Source organism: Artibeus jamaicensis, unplaced genomic scaffold, assembly GCF_021234435.1.
Source record: "Artibeus jamaicensis isolate MK-2021 breed Jamaican fruit bat unplaced genomic scaffold, CSHL_Jam_final contig_548, whole genome shotgun sequence".
NCBI lineage: Eukaryota > Metazoa > Chordata > Mammalia > Chiroptera > Phyllostomidae > Artibeus > Artibeus jamaicensis.
This window is the reverse complement of record NW_026521883.1, coordinates 6,508,479-6,529,650: the sequence shown is the minus strand read 5'-3', so window position 1 is coordinate 6,529,650 and position 21,172 is coordinate 6,508,479. Positions and strand designations below refer to the sequence as shown.

The window sequence follows — 21,172 nt, the reverse complement described above, 5'->3', positions numbered from 1 at the left end:
TAATAAAAAAGAAAAACAGAATAAAAAGGGGTGAAATACTGATGCATGCTACATGGGTGGACCTTAGAAACAGTGAACTAGGTGAAAGAAGCCAGTCACAAAGGACTACATATTGCATATTTCTATTTATATAAAATGTCCAACGTAGGCAAATCCATAGAGGCAGAGTGTAGCGCTTGCCTTGGCCTGGGGCAGGCGGGGAGATAAGGGTGCAGCTCATGGGTCCGGGGTTTCTCTCTGTGGTGGTAGAGTCGTCCCCACAGTGACGTGATGGCTGCACATGTCCCTGAATATGTGAAAAGCCACTGCATTACACACTCCCAACAGGTGAACTGTGTAGTGTGTGAATTTTATCCCAGTGAGGCTCGGCCTGCCCCAGCAGCGGATGGGACTCCAACTGGGTTCGGGGACCTGTGCTGACCGAGGTGACCTGCAGCTGGCAGGGAAGGAGGCCTCTCCCGAACTGAGCGCCGGCTTTGTGTCATCGGCCGTGCAGGGCTGTGACTAGGAGGAGGAGTGCCGTGGCCCTGAGGACGAATGCCTCCTCAAATTTGGCACCCTGGGTGCCTCACTGTAGTGCCAGGCCTGGCTGTGTGCTGTACACTTAGCACCTTATTCCGTCACTATCACCTCCCTGAGAAGCCCCTGTTGACTGCTTTACAGATGCAGGTCTGGAACTGGGATTCGAATGAACTGGTCTAGCCGGCTCCAGAGTCTGTTCCCCCATGTTGCCGAGTGGGGGAGGAGGCCCTGGCAAGGGAGCCCTTTGCAACCTTCCCGCTTCTCTGCCCCTCCCCCAGTCCCCACCTTCCTGCCAGGACCCATGCCCACCTCCTGAAGACAGCTTGAAGGCTGTCTTCAAGGCTCTGCCTGAGTAGCCCTTCCTGGATCTGCGTGGAAGGTAGGACCCCCAAGACCTCCTAGACACCACCAGGGAACAAAGAACCTTCTACTTCGGAAGAACCCGGTTGGCCAGCAGACACCAATGGCACCATTCAGCCACTATGGGCACAAGTCTCTGGGACCCGGGCTGCTCACTCACTCACTCCTCAACCACCCTGAGCTCCTGCTATGTACCAGGCAGACGAAACATCCCAGTGGGAGAGACAACACTCCCACACAAATGCCCAATCAGGAAATATTAACCAGTGAACGATTCAACAGTGAAATAAAGCAGCATGAGACAGAGCGTATGAGGGGTCCAGCCCAGGGTAGGCTCAGAGGCGGCACTGTGCAGCGCCCAGGAGCGGCCTCTGCAGCTTCTAAAAGGCAGGCTCTGAAGACAGACGTCCAGGCAGTCTGCTCTGTGCAGTGGAAGCTTCTAGATGCCTTTAAATCTTCTTGACGAGTTTCCAAGTTAGTTGGACATTCCAGAGTGCCGCAGAGTCTTCTCTGTGCTGAGAGAAAGACCAGGGCTAACCCGCGGCTGACAGGAGGGGCCCCCTGGGTGGGTCAGTGGCGCAGCTGAGCTAGGATGTGGACAGGGACCCAAACTAGAGACTCGGAAGTGGGGGGGAGTCCTGGGGACAGTGGAGCCATTCACCACCCTCTTTCCCAAAAACTTCTGCTGAGGCCTTAGGGGACTCTCTGTCTGGTTAGTCCCTCCCAGCCCCTCCCAGATGAACTTGCCTCCCCAGCTGCAGAGAGAGACCCAGGATGGGCAAAGCCAGTCTCGCATGACCTCCCCCAAGAAACCTGCACTCCGCCAGTCCTCCCCTCTCAGGTTCCGGAAGAAGGCTGTTCATCTGTAGTGCCCTCGGGCCTCAGGCTTGGGCCATCCTTCGCCTCCACAAAGTGCCAAGCAGTGAGTCCATCCTCCAGAGGCAGGTGCAATGTCCATGGTCACTCAAGTGGTCAAAAGTAGATCTGGGCCTAGACTGTCGCTCCTTTTGATGCCCTCGGAATGGAGGGTCCTCCACAAGGAGGTGGGCTGGCCTGGCCTCTGACCCCAAAGGGCCCGTCTAGACTGCTGGAACCTGGGGTCCGAAGCCTCCTGCCAGTCCCCGCCCTCTCTGGGCCTCAGTCTTCCCCTTGGCACCGCAGCCAGGCGGCCAGGGGCTCTGAGCACCTTCCAGCTGCTCACCTCTGCTCCGGAGCGGCCCGGGGGCCTCGCCCAGCCGCTTCCACTCGCCTGGGCCGGGCCACTGCAAGGGCCTCGGGTCTATCTGGCCGTCGGATTAATATCCAGATATTAAGTAAACAATAAATTAGCAAAACTACAAGAAAATTTTACAGCCCTTTGCATTTGGTAATCATTGAGTGTTAATTAGAAATTCATTACAATTAAAACCCTGCCTAAACAGGGCCTGCGCGCCTTAATTACATCTGATTTTTAATTCAGAATACGTGTTTACACAGTAAGCGCTACGTACCCCATGATTATCCCCAATCCTCTTTATACTGTACTAATTATGTAAATTAAACCTAATTAACTGACGAAAACTGCCGTTAATTCAACTGGTAAAAGATATGTGCCTTCGAAGGAGGCGCGGCCGCCGGAGCCGGCGCAGGACGCTGGGCCGCTGGGCCCGGTCGCCCGGGGCGCGGAGGCAGCGCAGTCCCCGCGGGGGCGGGGGCACGTGATCCAGAGCCCAGTCCTCCGACCCCAGTGCCAACGCCAGTGGATGAAAGAGGGAGAATCCGGGTTAACCGGAGTCGGGAAGGCCAAGGGCACAGACTTCCCTGGGCTCCCGAGGCTCCGGGCGGGGCCACGGGACCCAGAGCCCCCTCTGATGAAGAGGGGCGCCGCCCCGTCCCCCCTGAGCCTGAGTTCAAGCCCCAGCGCCCCCTGGCACTGGCCGCCCGCACCTGAGCAGTGACCTGCCCGGGGCTGCGTCCTGCGCACGGGGCGTTTGTGAGGGTGGTGATGACAGCGTTTCCTTATCCTCCTTCCCTTCGCCAAATGAGGCCCAGCCGGCAGTGTGCAAGGCACGACATTCAGGGCCTGGGAGTTGGGCCTGCGTCCCCTGTCCGCCGGCGAACTTGGGTTGGCTTCCACTGCCTGGCCCTCAGTCTCCTGCCTGTACAATGGGGATGAATGGTAGCTACTTACTGCCTGGGTCATTGCGGGAACCAGCTCTGAAAACTGTTAAATGAGGGTCGTGCTGATACTAACCAACTGGACGCCGGTCCAGAGCAGAGCCCAGGTCCGACCCCCAAGACCCGTTCCCCGGAGACCACTACCTCCCCCGGGCGCGGCGGCGCCTCCCCAGCCTCTCTCTCCGCGCGCCTTCCACGTTTCTGCAGCTCAGACCTGCGTCTGAGAGCCGGTTGGGTCTCGGACGCCAGACACCGGCGCAGGGAGCTGTCCGCAGCTTGGTGCTAAACCGAGGCCCACTGGCAACTCTGCAGGCCCCTCGGGCCGTAAACCAGAAAGGGAACTTTTGTCCGAGATGTCCCCGGGCCCCGCGGACAGGGCGCCCCGAAGGCGCTGTTGGCTCTCACAGGACAATAGGGTCAGGACAGGCAGGCCCTTCTCGGGGGACCCTGCCCATCCTCTTTTCTGGCTCCGCGATCGTTGTCAACCATCACACAGGATTCTGAGTTGCCTTTTAAAAAATCATTAGGAGGCCAAGAATAATTACCGAATGGAATTGTAATTATGGGGTGGGGGAGACCGAGGGAGGGAAAATGGGCTCCTGTTTTTCTGCGAGGGAAGAGGGGAAAGAGTTAGAGCGGGACAGACGCAGCGCCTGGGAAGACGGAGGGGGCGGGCGCACCGAGAGAAAAGAGCGGAGCAGGCGCTGGTGGAGAAGAGAGAAAGGCCGGGAGATCTGAGAGAGAGAAGGACGGAAGCTGAGGGAGGCGAAAGAGCAAGAACTCTGCGAAGAATACAGAGCCCTCAAACTTGGGGGGCAGTATTCAGAGACCCCTCATCCGAGGAGAGGAGGTGCCCAATGAGTCCTCAAGCTGGGCCGGGCCGCCCCCTCTCTCCCAGGGCTGGGCTGGTGTGATCCAGGCACCCCCAGGGCCTTTTCCCGGGGTCCTTGGGAGCCAGTGGAGAAAAGCAAAACGAGAGGCGAGAAGTGGAGAAGGGGAGATGAACCTCAGAGGAGCTGGGATGCAGGAGGGGAGAGGGCCTGAAACCTGGAGCTAAAAGGAAAACGAGGGGGCGGTGGGGGCGGGAGGGCGTCCCGGCGCTGCTGGCCACAGAAGATTTATTGCGCCGCCCCGGGTTCCAAGGACTGGCTAAGCTCACCGCTGCTGCCAAAGTCGGTAACCGCAGAGGCCGCTGCGCCCTCTGCCCGGCAGCCCACCGCGCCCCAGGCCATCCCTGCCATTATTAACTTCTGTTTCATTAGGGTAATTGTTCAAACTTGGGCAGGACAGTATGATTAATTACAGTTTAATTAACGTGTCCATTAAGGACACTTAATACCACTTGGGGGAGGGGAGAGCCAGAGGGTGCCTGGGTGCGGGCGAAGAGGTGGGGAGCGCGACTGGTAACTCCAAGGAAGTAGAGACGGCGATTAGGAGGCGGAGAACACGGACTCAGTGGAGTTGTGGGAGAAAAGAATGGTGAAGACAGAAACCGACGAGCAGAGGGAAGAGCATGGGGAGCAACGGAGCTGCGAGAAGAGAGGATGCGCCCAGGGGTGTCTGCAGCAGCGGAGAGCTAGACCCCCACCACGGGGGAGTGAACTAGCAGGAGAGCTGGAGAGTTTAGCAATCAACTAAAGGGCATTCTCTCTGTCCAAGGTGCAGCCCACGCCCCCCGCCCCCCCCAAAAAAAACCCCTAGAGTCCAACCGCTCAGTGAGGGAGCAGGAGGTCGCCCCTCCCCAGGACGAAGCTGTCCTGACACTTCCGATCCAAAAGAGAAGTGGCGGGGGAGTTGGTTCGGCCGCTTCCCGGCGGCCACCCGCACCCCCGACTCCCCTGGTTTCTGCCCCGGGCCCCTGGCAACCCCACAGGCTTTCCAGGGCCACTCTCGGGATCCACTGCCCTGGCCCGGAGGGGTCGTGCCCTTCCCTGCAGATCTTCTGCCTGAACCTCGAAACCCAGGCTCAACCTGGACCACCCCTGGCCCCTAGGAGGGAAGCACCTTCCCACTTCGTTCTTAAGGGCAAACTTCGCGGTCCGGGGCCCTTTCTCCCTCCTGGCCCCTTTGGCCAGCGCGGGCCGCAGGTGCTGGGCGCAGGTGTGCGACCGCTTACCTGGGCCGCATGGGCCAGAGGCTGTGGGGAGGCGCCGGGCTCGGCGCGTGGCCGGCAGGCTAGCTGGCCCCGGGAGGGCGCAAGTGACTGCGCGGGCGGTGGGTGTGGCGCCCCGGCTCGCAGCTGTCAGGCGTGCCCGCCCCGTGCCGGCCCCGCAATGTGACCGCGCCGTGCCCGTCACCCCGCCATGCGCTCCAAGCTTCATCCTCCGCTCCGGGCCCTTCCGGGGCCTCAGGGACAGCGGCGCAGGGCACAGGTCTCCTCGCCCCAGGCCCTGGTGCCCTGCACCTGCTGAGAGCCCGCGTAGCGCGGGAGGGGCTGGCGGGGCCGCGGGTGTGAGCGCGGGGAGCCGGGGAGCGCGGCTGTGCGCGCGCGCGGGGAGGGGCCGTGCCGTCACCCGGAGAGCCCGGCGGATCCCGGACTCCGCCGCGCACCTCCGTTCACCGTTCGCCCGGCTCCAGCCGCCGCTGCCGCACGGTGAGTATCCGCGGCTGGTCGCCCCCTCCCCCCCCCCCCGCCCCAGCACCCTGCCCCTACAGCTTCTTTCGTTTAGTTCCGATTTGGGTTCTTGTGGCTGTTTTTATTATCATACCTAAAGTCTCCATCCCCTCACTCCCACCGCTGCCCGCCTCCCACCTCGTCGCCCTCTCCAAGCTCACCTCTCCAGCCCCGGGAGCCGGCGAGGGCTGTCCGAGCTGCCCTTGCCGCTGCTCCTCGTCGCTGCTGCGTACAGCCCTTTGGCGGGGCTTTCTGCTTTGGCCCTCGAAATTTGGTTCCTTTCTCAGTGTCCCCCTTCTCCTGGCCCTGGGACCCTGGGCCTCCTCCTTCCACTCAGGAAAACTCCGCGGGGACCACAGACCCTCAGCTTGAGGAAGACTCCCGGGGCTCGAGCGGTCCCTTCACTGCATGCGGGCTGGGCGCACTTGCCTGCCGACTTGGGGAGACCGAGAAGACATCGTCGTTTCCCAGAACCGCGAAGCCCACCACCCCCGACGCCTCCCCCAGCCCACCAGAGAGCCCTGCAGGGGGGTGCGGGAACGTCTTGCTGACCCCTCCGCTGGGGAGTTAGGACCGTGTGTTTGCCTCCTAAAATGTGACGGAGGCACTTCAGTGCAAAAGGAGGGTCAACTTGTCTCCATTCGATCCACAGAGATAGAGAGGAAACAGACAGATAACAGATATAGCCCGATGCTGGAAGAAGGCACGGAGACAGATGGGAGAGAGAGGAGGGAGCTGGGGGAGACTGGCAGCTTAGGGAAGATAAGATCGACAGATGAGGGACATCTAGACAGAGGGAGGGGGACAGACAGGAGATCTCAGTCTTCTCGATGAAGGCTTTTGAATTCGGATTCCCTGTCCGTCTGGAGATGCCCCTCTGAAAAGGGGGTTTTATTTCCCATCGAGTTAGGTTAGGGGCCCTCAGGGCTGGACTGCCTGGGCCGCAGGGGCGCCCACAGCAGTGAGCCGGGCGGGAACCTTCGGTGTCTGAAGACACGTGGCTGGCCCCGGCCACCTGGAGAGCTCCACGCATCAGTCTCCCAGTCCTCCCACTGGTGAGGTCCGCAGGCACAGCTGCCTCCCTCCTTCGTCCAGTGAGCAAAACATGGAAACAGCAGCAACTTTTCACCTGGAACCTTGTAGTGGCTTCGGAGACCGGCCAGGATTCCCCTCAACCCAAAGGAGCCAGGATAGCCTGGCACAAAAGATACTCAGAGAGGAGTCGCCACTGCCACCACCACCCAAAAAAGAGGAAGCCCAAAGCCCAGAAAGACTGCACTTGGCCTGAGCAAAAACTTAGGGACTGGGCAGTTAAAAGGGAAGGAGAAGTGCTCCTAAGAAACTTCCTTGGGAACCTGTACGTCTCATGCGCTGACCCGGATGGAAACCAGCTTTGGTCTAGAACGCAGTTAAAAATGAAGGAACTATGTTTAGGAACTGTCTGACCCTGTTCTCACTGAGGGCTGCAATGGAAACCATTTCTATTTCCAAGCAGAATCTTTCTGCCTAACGAACACGGGACTCTGGAGATGAGAGGAGAAGCTCTGGTTTGTGGAAACAAGTGCTGTTATCCCGGAGAGCTGGCTTGGCACGAAGTTGCATGACGGGGGCAGGGGGGCCGTCCTGGGGCTGGGCGCGCGCTGTGTGCTTTAGAGAGAGCCGGGTTCAGCACCGCGAACAGCGGTCGCCTCAGACTCTTCCCCACCACCCCCCCCCTCCATCACAACCTGGAGACCCTCCTCCTTTTCCTCCCGCTCCCCACCCCCGCCCCCTGCTGTCTGGAGCTGGGCAGTGACCGCCCCTCCCCCAACCCCTTCTCGCGCAGCGCCCGCCCGCTTGCACGCACTACTGAGCAAAGGGGCGGCCGGTCCCCGAAGTCGGGGCTTCAGGACCTGGACGGGTAGGGCAGGCTGAGAAGGTGGTCAAAGGCGCGCGGATCTCAGCACCGGGAAGCTGGGTTTCGGCAATGTCTTTGCTGTGTGGCCTTGGGCAAGTCACTCTCCGTCTCTGGGCGCCACTTTCTCCCCATTCCGAAAACAGGATTGCATTCCTAGTTGCCCGGGAATTCCTGAGGTCTCAATTACCCCTTTCTGCTCCCCCAAACCCCGAGGGCTTTTGTTCCAGTGCCAGCACGCATCTGAATAACAAAAGGCGCCCGTCTAGGGGGCGAATGAGCTTGGACTCCCCATTGCCAAGATTCCCCTGCGCGCCAACACGGTGCGCCCTGCTGGGCGGGCCCGAGCCGAGGCGGCGCTGAAAATGGCTCATCTGCTCTCTGCTTTCTCTGTTTCGCAGGAGCGGCGGTATGGAGGCTCTCACCACTCAGCTGGGGCCGGGGCGTGAGGGTAACTCCTCACCCAACTCGAAGCAGGAGCTGCAGCCCTACTCGGGCTCCAGCGCTCTCAAACCCAACCAAGTGGGCGAGACGTCGCTGTATGGGGTGCCTATAGTGTCTCTGGTCATCGACGGCCAGGAGCGCCTGTGCCTGGCACAGATCTCCAACACTCTCCTCAAGAACTACAGCTACAATGAGATCCACAACCGCCGTGTGGCCCTGGGCATCACATGCGTGCAATGCACGCCGGTGCAGCTGGAGATTCTCCGTCGGGCTGGGGCCATGCCCATCTCATCGCGACGCTGCGGCATGATCACGAAGCGCGAGGCCGAACGCCTGTGCAAGTCCTTCCTAGGCGAGCACAAGCCACCCAAACTGCCCGAGAACTTTGCCTTCGATGTGGTGCATGAGTGTGCTTGGGGCTCGCGTGGCAGCTTCATCCCTGCGCGTTACAACAGCTCGCGTGCCAAGTGCATCAAGTGCGGCTACTGTAGCATGTACTTCTCGCCTAACAAGTTCATTTTCCACTCGCACCGCACACCCGACGCCAAGTATACTCAGCCGGACGCCGCCAACTTTAACTCGTGGCGCCGTCACCTTAAACTCAGTGACAAGTCGGCCACAGACGAACTGAGCCACGCTTGGGAGGACGTCAAGGCCATGTTCAATGGCGGCACTCGAAAGCGGACCTTCTCGCTGCAAGGAGGAGGCGGCAGTGGTGCTAACGGAGGGTCGGGTGGGCAGGGGAAAGGCGGCGCAGGCGGCGGCGGCGGGGGAGGCCCCGGGTGCGGTGCGGAGATGGCCCCAGGCCCGCCGCCCCACAAAAGCCTGCGTTGTGGTGAAGACGAGGCTGCTGGGCCTCCTGGGCCGCCCCCTCCCCACCCGCAGCGGGGACTTGGTCTGGCGGCTGGCGCCGGCGTTCCCGCAGGTCCTGGAGGGCCCGGCGGAGGCACTGGCGTCCGTAGCTACCCGGTGATCCCAGTGCCGAGCAAGGGCTTTGGCCTCTTGCAGAAGCTGCCCCCGCCGCTCTTCCCTCACCCCTACGGCTTCCCCACGGCCTTCGGCCTCTGCCCCAAAAAGGACGACCCGGTGCTAGGGGCCGGCGAACCCAAGGGCGGCCCAGGCACCGGGAGTGGCGGGGGCGCGGGCACAGGTGGAGGCGCAGGCGGCCCAGGAACTGGCCACTTGCCCCCGGGGACTGGGCCTGGCCCAGGTGGAGGCGCCATGTTCTGGGGTCACCAACCCTCCGGGGCAGCCAAGGACGCTGCGGCCGTAGCCGCAGCGGCCGCCGCAGCCACCGTATACCCGACGTTTCCCATGTTCTGGCCGGCAGCAGGCAGCCTCCCGGTGCCGCCCTATCCAGCTGCGCAAAGCCAAGCTAAGGCGGTGGCGGCCGCTGTGGCGGCGGCAGCGGCGGCGGCAGCGGCGGCTGCCGGCGGTGGTGGCCCCGAGCCCCTGGACGGTGCGGAGCCGGCCAAGGAGGGCGGCCTGGGCCCAGAGGAGCGCTGCCCGAGCGCGCTGTCCCGCGGGCCACTAGACGAGGATGGCGCGGACGAGGCGCTGCCGCCGCCCCTGGCCCCGTTGCCCCCGCCTCCGCCGCCCGCACGCAAAGGCTCCTACGTGTCGGCCTTCCGGCCAGTGGTCAAGGACGCCGAGAGCATCGCCAAGCTCTACGGTAGCGCCCGCGACGCCTACGGCGCGGGGCCCGCTCGGGGGGCCGGGCCGGGCTCGGGATCCGGCGGCGGCTATGTGAGCCCGGACTTTCTGAGCGAGGGCAGTTCCAGCTACCACTCCGCCTCTCCCGACGTGGACACCGCGGACGAGCCCGAGGTGGACGTGGAGTCCAACCGATTCCCCGACGACGAGGGCACACAGGACGAGACCCAGTCTGGCGCGACCAGCGCGCCCAACGCAGGAGGCGGCCCGGACAGCGACCCGCCCGCTGGGCCCGCGTCCACCACCTCCTCGGCCGCCGACGGTCCCACAGACTCTCCCGATGGCGGTAGCCCTCGCACCCCGCGCCGCCCGGGACTACCCCAAGCCAGCCGGTCCGTATTTGGGGACCTGGCGGCTGACGACGTGATGCGGAGACCCGAGAGGAGCCCGCCGAGCAGCGGCTTTGAGCTGCGAGAGCCTTGCGGGCCGCTGGGGGGCCCCATGCCGGCCAAGGTGAGCCCCGCGCCCACACCACTGGTGGCGCCTCCTTGCTTGCCCCTCGGCACCACGGGGATGTGGGGTCGGCCCTGGCCGGGTAGGGGACGGGAGTTCCGTTCCGAGCGGACACTGGCGCAGCAGGCCTCGGCTGCTCTGAGTGGGCCCGGCTTGGAGAGCCCTTTGGAGCTGGGCGCGCTGGGACCCCCCGCTGAGGCTTTCGGAAGATGGGGGAGAGGGACGGGCCTGAGAAACGCGTGCGCTGTGTTCTCATTGATGGGGATGAGGAGACAGGCAGAGAGGGTCCGTGACCCAGAAACAGAAACGGACAGAAGGGATCTGGAGGAAGAAAGCAAAGGAGAGAAAGGGACCTGCAGCCAGAGAGGAGCGCTGGTGAGGCCGCACCCGTAGCACACCCGCCCGGATGGGGACCAGACCTCGGAGGGAAAGTGGCGGGTTAGGAGGGGGCGGCCTCGCCCCAGAGCCGGGCCACTGCGGACGGGGCCCCGGAATCTCCCTCCGCCCCAGCCTGTAGTTGTCTGAGTCTCTTCCAATTCCCGCCTTGAAAACCTCAGGGTTCGCGGTGGGAAGCTGTCGAGACGGGGTGCGACGTGGGAGAGGGGCTCTCAGCGCGGTGGGGCCGCCGGTGCAGGCGGGAGGGGGCTGAGCCGGAATTGTTGGCCATTTGAAAGTGGGCGCGTTCGCTTGTACATTTACATTCGGTCCATTAAAACACGAATCGTTAGCCAGTTGCGAAGGCGTCTTTTATGCCCGGGACCGGGAGCGGGAGGGAGGGAAGATGCCGAAAGGAGGCGGGCGAAGAGAGTGGGGGCGGCTTTGAATGGCCCTGGTCTTGGGAGCGGCTTTGTGTGCTGGATAATTTTCTCCAGGGCGCAGATAATTACCTTGAAGCTACCACAGCGATGCAGCCCCCAAGGGTGTGAGGCTGTGCCATGTGCGTCACCGCCGCCCGGGGCGCTCCAGTCCCACCCGCTGGCCGACCTCCGCCGCCCCTTCAGCGTCCCCTCTCGGTGCGGCGCACCGCCACCCGGCTTCCCAGCCGCCTCCGAGCGTCCCCCTAACCGCCTGTCCTTTCTCGGCCGACGCAGGTGTACGCGCCCGAGCGGGACGAGCACGTGAAGAGCGCGGCGGCGGCGCTGGGGCCCGCGGCCTCCTACCTCTGCACCCCCGAGGCCCACGGTAAAGCCCCCAGGCCCTCTGAGGGGGTCGCTGGCTAGTGCGATGGGGGGACGGCAGGCAGGGAGCCGGGGCCAGGGGAGGTCTGTGAAGGACGAGGAGAAGAGAAAGACAGAGGCAGAGAAAGCAAGAGAAAGAGGAAAAGGACAGACAATGAAAGAAAAAAAAGAAGCTAAGCGAGAACTTCCAACAACTTCCATCGTTTGTTTACCTAGTAACGGCAAACCTTCTCCAGCTCATAAACACATGCTCACGTACACCTTGTACCCTGGGTTAAAGCGTTTTTAAAACCGTGCCTGGCACCCCTTTCAAGTGCTTTCACTTATAAAGCAAGGATGTTGGACCGCGAGCCCCCCCCCCCCCGTGTTCAGGCTGGGTCCGGTGAATGGAGAGACGCTTGGCCCCGCGCTTGCGTGCGCCTGCAGGCGCGGTGGCAGCTGCGGCCCACGCGCTCGCGCGAGGGACCAAGTGGCTCGCAGAGGCTGAGGCATAAAAGAGCCCAGACCAGGCCCCAAGCCCAGGGGCGTGTGTCCCTCGCCACCACCAGTCCTCGGTCACAGGCTGGGCCGCGTTCCCGGCGGGAGCCGCGCAGGCAGACTCGGCGGCCACGCGCGCTCGCGGTGCCCCAGTATCTGGGCGCGATGTAGGTCGCTAGTCCCTAGTGGGCTCTACTGTTCGTATTGCTCTTTCTGAGGGGCTGGGGAGGGGGCGTGGAGCCGGAGAAGAGCAGACCGCGCGGGGGAGGGAATGCCCGGCCCAAAGCCTGAGGGTGCGAGCCCAGGCGCACAGCACGGAACAGCGGCGGCCGCGAAGCTTTTAATTAGGATTCGGGCGCCCGGACTGCGGTGGCTCTGGCCGTATCGGGGTCACGGTTTCTTTGCCTCTCCTTGAAACTCGGTTTATTGCCTTTAAGAGCCAGATAAGGAAGACAATCACTCGACCGCCGACGATTTGGAAACGAGGAAATCCTATCCAGACCAAAGGAGTATCTCGCAGCCAAGTCCTGCAAATACAGACCGAGGTGAGCCCTAGGAACCTCGAGCACCTGCCCCGGTCGGGAGCTGCTGTCTCGGTCGCCCGGATCCCCACCGGCCTTGGCTGTGGGCACGGTTTTCGATCAAGCGTAAGCGGCTGTGTGTCCTCTTCTGCTGCCGGCAGATAAATCCTTAAACAGCTCGGGGAAAGGTGCAGGCCAAGTTTCCTGAGTTGCTTACTTCCTGGGGGGGTCTGGGGCCCTTCCGGGTAAGAGAAGAAGGCATTGTAGAAGGAAGTGAAACCGGGCAAAAGGCACCTCCTGCCCTCACAGAGCCCGTCTACCCTGGGTCTTCGCCAATGGGCCACTCCCCGAAGGGATGGCTTGCAGGGTGGGTAGCACTGGATACTGGTCACTGTCTCCTCCGTGGCAGCGTGTTTGGAGCAGGTCCCTGACTTAGCCGGGTTCCCAGGAAGCTCACCCCTCCCCTCCCAAGGCCTCTCCCCCAGAACAGGACACCTCTTACCTGCCCTTGTATCCCAGGCGAAGATGGGCTCACCCTGGATGTGACGGCAACGCAGCTAGTGGAGAAAGATCTCGAGAACCTGGCCAGAGGTGAGGTCAAGTCTCTGAAATGGGGTACACTGTGCTGGAGCTTTTCTTGTAGAGGGGTGTCATTCATGTAGGAGTGTGTGAGAGAAGACAGGGATTTCGGGGAACTGGTTTCCACTGAGCAGAAAGGTAAACCCCTGGGCACCTTGTCCTGGCACAGAGGTGTGTATGCGAGTAGGGGGTGACTAGAGGGAGCCAGACCCCCAGAGGTTCACTGGAAGTTTGGGTTCTACAGCCGGGTCTGTCTGAATAGCCCCGTGAGAAAGAGAAGTGAGGAAAGATCCTGGGAGTCGGATGCGTGTGGACAATCAGACAAGACCATCTGGGTCTCCCAAACTCACTGGAACACACGGCTTCTGAATAGCAAGATTCTTAGGAAGCGTTTACTTTAGGAATGTCCAAGAGGTTAAACTTTTCCCCTTGAATTAAGGCATAACCACTTGCCCCACCTTCAGTGGGGTGAAGATGCAGCTTGTTTGGACAACAGGAGCCTGGGGGTGTTGCTCAGCCTGCAAGGGAGAAGAGTGTGATGTCAGGCACAGGAGCAGGGAGCCTCTGACCCCACTTTGCCCCTTCTAGTTCCCATTCTTGTGTTTTGAGCACCTGCTAGGAAGGGATTTCTCAGAGACACCCCCCAGGAGGAACCGGATACCAATAGCTGCTAATTTCGTGGGAGCTGTCTGCCACTTCACCAGAGCTGGTTTCTGAGGGCACTAGCGGGGCTTTCCACACTTTCCTGCTCCCCTCCCCCCACACCAGTGCAGGATGAGCTTGGAAACTGGTGTGGGGACAGAGAAAAGCATTGGTGGCTTTTCACTCTGCATAGTTACAAAATTTCCAGGATATGCAATTACCTTGAAAACCATTGGTGCTTTATATGAATGTTCTTAGCATGTACTTGGGGTCTGGGATGTCCTGAAACTGTAAACAAAATGTCACGAATAGATGTATTTTTCCAGGGCTTGGGGGGCGTCAAGGCTTTGACCAGATTCTCTCTGCTCTGTATTATTGAAGGGAGGGATTAGGTCTGATTTTTGAAGGGGTAAATCGAGCCCTACTGGGCTAGCCCCTGAGGTTAGGGAGTTAAGAACAACTTAAACCAGATGCCACTCTGCTTAGTGCCTTGAGCCAGGACCAAGAAGTGGAGAATGCATTCTACCATCCTGATCTGATTCTTGTGGGCTATTTATCCCCTTTTCCTCACCCAAATCCTTAGGAAGCAAATGGGTAAACAGTACCTTGGGCCTCTGCCCACAGGCTCCACCACCCCAACTATCTCAGAACTACTGGCCAGGGCAGGGCCCGCAGCCTCTGGGCCCCTGAGCCCTGCACACCTCCCTCCTCTACCTCCCACTCTCTCGCCCCTCACAGAGGAACTGCAAAAACTGCTTCTGGAGCAAATGGAGCTCCGCAAGAAGCTGGAGCGAGAATTTCAGAGTCTCAAAGGTACCACCACCTTGACCCACTCCACCCCACCTCCTGGCCAGAACCCTCTTCCCCTGCGCCCGCCCGGGTTCTGGGCAAGCAGCTGCCTTGAGCCCCTGCGGAAGCCTCGGAGCCCCCTTTTGCTGGGGTTTCCCGGGAGGCCAAACACTGAAGGGGGTGGGGGTGGGAATGGGAGTAGGAAGATGGGGCCCAGGGAGGGGGCTGTGCTTAACAGCTCTCACTTAATCAATTTGCACAGATAATTTTCAGGATCAAATGAAGAGGGAATTGGCTTATCGAGAAGAAATGGTGCAACAGCTGCAAATTGTCAGAGGTAAGACGGGAGTCAGGTGAGCGCGCGCGCGGCCGTAACTGCCTCTTGTCTGGCAGGAGCCGCAATGCTGGCTCAGTCATTTGGATTTAAATTGAAGGTAATTTAACAATTATTTTTTTTATTTAATATCCTTTGTAGACTCTGATTAGCCTCAGAATGGCAAGCGAGCCCAGCAAACGGCTTGCAGGCATCATTACATGGAGTGATTGAACTTCTTATCGCGGCAATTTCCATGGTTTCTAAATTAAAAATCGAGGCGTAAAATTACCTGGGAAGTAATGCCTAAGTTCGCTTTAATTTTGGTTAGATCCGTCTGCTTTTAAGCACTATCCCAGGCCATTTTTTTCCCTCCGCCAGTCTGCAGTTGGGAACACTGATGTCCCCACCCTCAGTCCCTCAACTCCTTGTTGCGAAGGGCTGAGAGCTGGGCAGAAGGTGAGGCCGCGGCTGTGACCCCGCAGCCTGTCAGGGTGGAGGTTCATTTCCTCACCGGCCCCTCCCCATGTCTTCCAGACACTCTGTGTAATGAACTTGACCAAGAGCGGAAGGCGCGCTACGCCATCCAGCAGAAGTTAAAAGGTGCGGAAGCCTTGGAACAAAGATAGGAGGGGTGCCAGTCACCGGCTGTGCTGGAGAATGAATGAGGGAGCGAACAAACTAATAATGAATGAATGAATGAATGAATGAATGAATGAATGAATGAATGAATGGCGGGGCTAGAGAGAGAGAGGAAGACCAAGTCTACATGGATTAGAAGCCGAGAGGAGGAAAACAGGATGTGCTTCTAATGAGGAAAGGATTTCACAACGGGCGGGATAGGAAGAAAGAGCCCCTTGGGCTCTGGGCTTTGGGAAGCCTGCCCTCAGGTCCAAATCTGGCTTTAGGCAGATGTCCCAAAAATGGGGCTACTGGGCCAGAGCAGTGGTTCTGAATGGCCAGGATCTCTCTTCTACGCCCCCCTCCGCCCCATCTTCTCCCCCATATTCTGATTCACTCCCTTGAGAACCCCTGAGCCAGCAGAGGGTGGGTGAGATGCTGAAGGATAGAGGAGAGGCCGGGCGGGGGCCGCTCAGGGGGAAGCCGGGCAGGTGAGGCACCCAACGCGGCTCGCCTGGCTGTCTCCACAGAAGCCCACGATGCCCTGCACCACTTCTCCTGCAAGATGCTGACTCCCCGCCACTGCACAGGCAACTGCTCCTTCAAGCCCCCGCTGTTGCCCTAGGGCCGGCCCGGCCGCGCCCACGCGCCCTCAAGCCATGCTGCTCTCTGTAAATACCCGCGGCCGAGGCGGCCGAGAGCGAGGAACAAGCCATTCGGACCGGACCGATGTAAATACAGCCTCCCGCCTGCCCGTCCTCCTCCCGGAAGCCTGGGCCTTGCCCGCCCACCCCTGGGCGCCCCAGCCTGGGGCCCCCGTCTCGGTTTCCAAGTGTAAATACCAATTTCGCCCCACGGTAGAACTCCAGGGCATTGGACCTCATGGGGTTAACTGGACAGAAGGGGTAATAAAGGGGGGAGGGGGTCCCCTCTTCGCCCCTGTACAGCCTCGGACCCCCAATTGTGATCACAATGTAGCAATTTCGCTGGCGCTGGCCCCCGCGCTCCCCGTCCCGTCCACTTCTGAAACTTGTTCCTAATGACAAAGTGGCTACGTGCAATGGATGTAAATGTACTGTGAGTCTCTTGGTTCAGTGTTGAGTTTACCTTAATTTATTTATGCGGTACGTTATTTTGCTTCCCTTTCCTGAACCCACTTCCTGTCCCGTTTTGCGGTCCCTTTGGGTTTTGCTTTGTTTATTTTTTGTTGTGACCTCTTGATGTAACAGCACTTTAAAAAAAAAAAGGGCGACAACTGACTCACGAGATGGAGACCACCTTGAGCCTGTTTGAGGAGACCACCCTGTATCCGTGACTTTTGTTTTGTTTTTAATAAAAAAAAATCTGTCACTTCCTGAGGCAGTGGAAGTGGGGGCTGGGGCGAAGGGGGGCGGTCGGTGGTCGGAGACCACCTAAGGGCTGCGCAACAGGTGGGCGTGGGAAGAGCGGTGCGGGTTCTGGGGGGCCCGGGCTGAGAATTGCGCCCGCTCAGGTGGGCAGCCGCGAGCGTATGCCCTCTCCGCGGGTCCTGGAGGCACCCCACCCCACAGGCCTTCAGGAGTCTAGGGCCCTCCTTTGGTCCGACGCCCGGGTAAAGCGGACTACGGCCGCATGGCTTCTGGAGCCGTGGTCTCTGACTCCTCTCGAGCGCTCTCGGGGGACGGAAGAGTTTATTCGTGTCATTTCTAGCCTGTCCCACCTAGGAGGACACCTCCAGGGCTCTCAGAGACGGGCACTGCCCGGAATGACGGTTGCCAGAGGCGCGGACACCGCAGACCTGGCCCCGGAGCGCTGGGGCGGGGTGGGGAGCGAGGGGCGCAGGGTGGGCCTGGAAAGGCTGAGTGCGGCTCGACGACGAGGCACAGACGCTCCCCGAAGGGAAGGAGTCTCGGCAGAATTTAACACCGTGCATTTTAGTCCGAGTGGGTTTGAGGACGTGGACAGCGAAGCCCGGTAGCCGCAGGTGTCGGGGTCGCCGCTCTCGCCACGCCTCGACGGGATGGGGGTGGCAGGGCGCACAGGCCGCGGTTACCGAAGCCTCACCTGATCGGGGACCTCGGTTTCCACGACGCACCCGCTGGTGGAGCTACAGATAAAGAATGGAAACTGCAGCGCACTTTTGGGGGGTGGGGGCACGGGACAGTGAAAATTCAGCGGGAGAGTGCGCCGTGTCGGGAACTGTGCGGCCCTGGCGTCTAGTTTCACCTCCTCGGCTGACTAGCAGGGGTGGCCGGTTGTACCCGGGCCTCGGTGCCGCCCTGTGTAGAATAATGTGCAGGTCCCTCTCCCCGTGGAAGCGCTCTGGGAGGCGCGCAGAGTGCAGGGCAGCAGTGGTCCGCGGACCCTGCCCTCCCAACACACTCAGGCTCTCCCTGTGCGTCGGTCTCCGCGAGGCACTGGGAGCGGAGACCCTGAAGGTTGGCAGGCGGTTCCACGCCGCCCGGAAAGCAGCTGGGGCTGGTAAGTTTGATGGTGGCTCGTCTAGAGGGCCCGGAGCGTAGCTGGAGAGCAGGGGTGCGCGCTCGAGGCCGCCAGGAAAGGGTGCAGACGGGGAGCCCATCGCGCAGTCAAGGCAGGTAGCCAGTCCCCAGGGCATCGCGCACTGGGGTCCGGAGTCCTCAGGTTATTACGGGGAATAGACAAAGAGGGGACGTGAGAGAGGATGGCGGTGAGGGCGCCAGGTGAAGGTGAGGTGTCGTGGAGGGAAGTGACCCTGGGACGCGCGACCTCCTGCAGGGACCCTTCTGAGAGTGGGAACAATTTCTATGAGCGGGATGGACCAAATTAGCCTGCCTTGTACCAAAGACGAAATTAGGGTCCAAAGAGGAAGTGACTCGCGTCCTCGGGGCGTGCGAGGGGCGGCGGGGGGCGGCGCTGGGGTCCCGCCGGGCCGCGCAGGTGTGGCCGGCGCGCGCACAGGAGCCCCCGGCGCAGCCGCAGTTCGGAAGCCGCGCTTTCGTTCCCGGAGAAATGGAAAAACCGACGCCCCGGGCCGGAAGTTCAGGGACTCAGCCCGCACAGCGGCGCCTAACGAGTACTCCTCTCACCTTTCCTCTCCGAGTTCCCCAACCTGGAGGGAAAGGCCGTAGGCAGCGGGCCCTGGACGGAAAGGGCGCCCCTACCGCACCGGGGTCCGCGTCCCTTCTAAGTGGTTCGTTCTCCCCAAAATGTTACTAACCCAACGATTCGTATGGATGTAATTATCAATAATTATACGAATTATTGCTGGTTGCGGGGCTCGTAGCTACTTTAATTAGTTTACCAGAGTCTAAGTTAAATGAAACATTAATAGGGAAAATATGCTTTAAAAAAAAAAAAACAAGATTTTTTTTCCGTCTATTTCTCGCCACAATGTTGCCACCTTGCGACATATTTTAGGCATTACATCCAGCGTCCGAAGGCCCAAAACTGAGGCGCCGTGTCTTAGAAAAAGTGGGGCTTGGAGAATTGGGAGCGGGCTGCGGGGGCGCACAGTGTCCTCCCAGCCGTTCTTTCTGGGTCTCTGGTTCCGCACCCCGACGCCCGGCCGTGTCCACAGGAGGCGTGGCTCTGGAGTCCGAGGTCGGGGGAAAGAACCAGACAAACCGTGGGCCTTCGACCTCCCACCCCCTTTTTCAGCGGAGGAACTTCGGTCCCACGACAGGGAGGTGCTGTGGGGCAGACGGTCTCTGTCATCACCCAGAGAACCCGGGGTGAGAAACTGAGCGAACCGAAGCTAGAGGAGCCGGTGGAGTCAACATCAGGTTGCTTGATTTTTCACTCCCTGGGAGAAACCAGTAGGTTGCTCCCTACCTCCATTTCCTCTGTAAATTGGGGTAACCGGTAGGCAAAAGACACCTGAAAGACGCCTGATTCCTGGGACTAATCCCTGTGTTCCCATGACACTTGGTTCTTTGGGCTAGCGGGGGTGCGTACGTTCCCCAAAGTTACCCTTGGCTGTGTGCCTTTCCCATAGGGCTTTCAGTACCCCTGCAACAAGGGCCCCGGCTTGCTCTTCCTTGTGACCTCCAACACAAGGCCCGGCGCCTCACAGTTGCTCAAGAGTTGTCGAGATGAATGGGTTCTAACTCTGTGGTTCATCTAGGTGCTGGAAATGTCTGAGGGGAAGAATCCCTAGGTGCTTCTGGTCAGTAGCTACTGGGAAGCAATTAAGCTAATTTGCATAACATTAATTAAGCACAGGTTTACTTCTCAGAAGATCCTTCATCAATAGGATTAGTTTGGGGGGCAGGTGTCAGGTAACGCTGCGACCACTGGAGGCCCTTCGACTGGGCTCCCAGAGGCTGCAGGACCACCAAGGGGGACTACGTGCATGCTCAGGCACTATCAAAGATTAAGCACCAACACTTTTCTCCTAGGGAAAAAAATTGATATTTCAATAAAACATTGACAGAGTCATCACAGGAAACCTGAACTTTGTTGGACTTCTTTTCCTTCTTCTCACTTTACTAGTTAGGAGTGTGACTTTTGCAATTGAATGATGTAGGGGCAGGTCTCCCATCTTTTCAGGGTCTGTGTCTTTAAACATCTCAGGCCTTGCCTCAGCCACTGACTAGTTACATAACCTTGTCCAGGTCATTTTACCTTGCAGTATCTCCTGTAAATAGCGACAGGGCAAGGCAGTCAGAAATATTAAGATGAGATATTGGTGAAGCCCGTAGCACGTGTTACATGCCCAGTAAAAAAGTAGGTATCATCATCATCATCATTATTAAGATTCAGGGCCAGTAGATAAGGAGTCAGTCTTGGTCCGAGTTCCTGTTTTAGATTGCTTTATGTTTACCATAGCAGTAAAGTCCTGTTATGTTTTGGGACCTGTAATGGATCAACTTTATCAAGGCCCTTTCCTTAGGTGGAAGAGACAGTAAAACTCAGGATAATGCAGGGGGAAGCAGAGGCAGAATTGAAAAGATTAACACTGGGGCCCAACGGCCAGATAGAAAAGCAAGCAGACTCCGACTACCCACTATTCCTTTTCCCATTTTCTGGGACTAGTTTCCTTTGTGACGAGCAAAAGAACCTGTAAATGAGAAGTGTTTGCACGGAGATATAACTGTGCACCCCCCATAAACCTCTCAACACAAAAATATGGAACGCTTCACGAATTTGCGTGTCATCCTTGCGCAGGGGCCATGCTAATCTTCTCTGTATCGTTCCAATTTTAGTATATGTGCTGCCGAAGCGAGCACGATCTAGTAGCCTTATTGCAAAGTATATAAAGTCTAAAAAACAAAAACTTTTTCATTTATGGTGACTATACTGTGCACTTTTTAGACTCTGAAACATTTAATTTACAGTTTTCTGTATAATGCCTAATGTAATTATATTTTTGTAATTATTTTCCTATTAAATATAATTGTCTTCCTCACATTACATATGCAAATGAAGGACCATGGGAAATTGGCTCTCCTGGGCTCGACCATTGCGACCCAAGGACGACGCCGGTAGCCACGCTAGGTCACGTGGAGCGTGCCGCTGCGTACCTCCTCCCCGCCAGTCCAATTAGGCGCTGAGGAGTCCATCTTGGGGCCCCTCCCCGAGCGCGGAGGTGGTACAGAACGAGGAGGGCGGGACGCGGCAGCCCGGCGGCCCTGAAAGTACGCGCTGCAGCTTTTGCGCTGCGCGAGTGCGGGCACTTTTTTAGCCTAGGGGCTAAATGGTGCCCATGAAATCCCCAACAGAAGCCTGGTCCGAGACCCCCAAACGGTTGCGACCTGTTGATCAGGCTGACCAATCTCCTGCACCGGGGCCCGTGACCCGTGACCCGTGACCCGTGACCCCTGGGAGGGTTGGAGCCCTCGGTCATAAACCGGAAGGGGCTGCGTAGGGGTGGCCGCCACCTTGGGATGGGCCAGGGCGCGCCGTCGCTTTCCCTGGGGTTCTCAGGGCCAGCGC

The 21,172-nt window shown here is 59.5% G+C and overlaps 1 protein-coding gene and 1 non-coding gene across 2 annotated transcripts; one reads left to right on the top strand and one right to left on the bottom strand.

The window, feature by feature from the left end:
• Positions 1–7,619: 7,619 nt before the first annotated feature.
• SKOR1 (SKI family transcriptional corepressor 1) lies at positions 7,620–16,609 on the top strand. Its single transcript, XM_037155820.2, has 9 exons — positions 7,620–7,726; positions 7,949–10,157; positions 11,249–11,339; positions 12,250–12,357; positions 12,853–12,924; positions 14,293–14,367; positions 14,606–14,680; positions 15,194–15,259; positions 15,808–16,609. The coding sequence occupies exons 1-9, from the start codon at positions 7,620–7,622 to the stop codon at positions 15,900–15,902; spliced, it is 2,898 nt and encodes a 965-aa protein (XP_037011715.2). The 3' UTR covers positions 15,903–16,609.
• A 3,750-nt stretch (positions 16,610–20,359) lies between these two features.
• Positions 20,360–20,466, bottom strand: LOC119057134 (U6 spliceosomal RNA). The gene has a single exon (XR_005084002.1). It is a non-coding gene; the product is annotated as a U6 spliceosomal RNA (small nuclear RNA).
• Positions 20,467–21,172: the final 706 nt, after the last annotated feature.